The 1,338-nt window shown below is 51.9% G+C and overlaps 2 protein-coding genes across 3 annotated transcripts; both read right to left on the minus strand.

Moving 5' to 3' along the window:
• Positions 1-6: 6 nt before the first annotated feature.
• LOC122570430 lies at positions 7-754 on the minus strand. 2 transcript variants are annotated; one of them, XM_043732726.1, is made up of 2 exons: positions 412-754; positions 7-351 (listed from the first exon to the last, which is right to left on the minus strand). In XM_043732726.1, the coding sequence occupies exons 1-2, from the start codon at positions 752-754 to the stop codon at positions 263-265; spliced, it is 432 nt and encodes a 143-aa protein (XP_043588661.1). In that variant the 3' UTR covers positions 7-262. The 2 variants fall into 2 exon arrangements, with proteins under 2 accessions (XP_043588661.1, XP_043588660.1); XM_043732725.1 differs by having other exon boundaries at positions 7-348; positions 409-754.
• Positions 755-868: 114 nt separating this feature from the next.
• Positions 869-1,332, minus strand: LOC122570431. Its single transcript, XM_043732727.1, has one exon. The coding sequence runs from the start codon at positions 1,244-1,246 to the stop codon at positions 869-871; it is 378 nt and encodes a 125-aa protein (XP_043588662.1). The 5' UTR covers positions 1,247-1,332.
• Between the last annotated feature and the right edge of the window lie 6 nt (positions 1,333-1,338).

The raw sequence follows: 1,338 nt of genomic DNA on the forward strand, positions 1-1,338 counted from the left end.
CCAATCACGCCACAGATCACGCGTGTCACCTTATGAGTGTTTGAAATAACGAAACGAATCGACGTTTCTCGAACCCTCTGCTTGATGCTGGCCGCCACATTGCATGTGTTGAGCTACTTGAGACGGCTCGCTCGCGACACTGCGACGCCACGAGCGACGGCCAGGAACAACGGCCTCTGGAAATCCACGTGGCGTAACATCCTCCCCCCGTTGAGAGGGTACCGATCAAATGCTGTGTTGTGATGCTGTGAGGTGGATCTCTTCAAAATTCCTCGCTGTTGATGATGGCGTCGGTGTCCTCTGATGTCGATCTGCTTGGTAGTGGTACCATCCGCTTGATGCTCCGATCCAGTGTGCTCGTTGCCGTTCGGACGGTGGCCGTCCGTATGATGCCGATGATGACTCTGCCCAATGGCCACTGCATTGGGGGGACGTTGTCTTCTCTGAGTATGACGATGGTGCCTTCTCGTATGCCGTGACTCCCCTTGCTCCATTTGTTCCGAATGTTTAGCTCGTTGAGATATTCTCGATGCCAACGGCGCCAGAAGTGCTGTTTGATTTTCTGGAGGTGTTGCCAGCTTGAGAGACGATTGGATGGAGTATCCCTGAAATCTCCTTCTCGAATGCTAGTTAATGCGTCTCCGATGAGGAAGTGACCGGGAGTAAGGACAAGGAGATCGTTTGGATCTGTGGATATTGGAGTAAGCGGACGGGAATTGAGGATAGCCTCGATCTCAATGATAAGTGTGTTCATGTTTTCAAAGGTAAGGAGCTCGTTACCTGCGACACGTCTGAGGTGTCGTTTGAAGGATTTCACTGCAGCCTCCCATAACCCGCCAAAGTGGGGTGAGTTGGGCGGAATGAAGCGTCATTCGATCCGTCGGTCGGCTAAAAAGGACTGAACCTTTACCTTGTGATCGTCGGACTGCAGGAGGTTTCGGAGCTCTCGTAGTTCGTTGTTGGCGCCAACGAAATTGGTACCGTTGTCTGAATAAATCGTTAGGCAGAATCCTCGGCGAGCAATGAATCTTCGCAGAGCAGCAATGAAGGCCTCGCTAGTGAGGTCGCTGACCAGCTCGATATGGACTGCTTTAACTGCAAGACATATGAAGATTGCTACATATACCTTGACTTTACGTCGGTTGCGGTCCTTTCGTTCTTTGATGTGAAAGGGTCCGCAGTAGTCGACTCCGACGTTGGTAAACGGCCGAGATTCTGTTATTCGTGCGGCTGGGAGATCGCCCATGACATAATTCACTGGAGGTGGATTGGCTCTGCAGCAACGGACGCACTTCTTCAGCGTGCTCCAAACTTGACTACGGCCGTCGATAGGCCAAT

This window comes from Bombus pyrosoma, linkage group LG8 (assembly GCF_014825855.1).
Source record: "Bombus pyrosoma isolate SC7728 linkage group LG8, ASM1482585v1, whole genome shotgun sequence".
Classification (NCBI taxonomy): domain Eukaryota; kingdom Metazoa; phylum Arthropoda; class Insecta; order Hymenoptera; family Apidae; genus Bombus; species Bombus pyrosoma.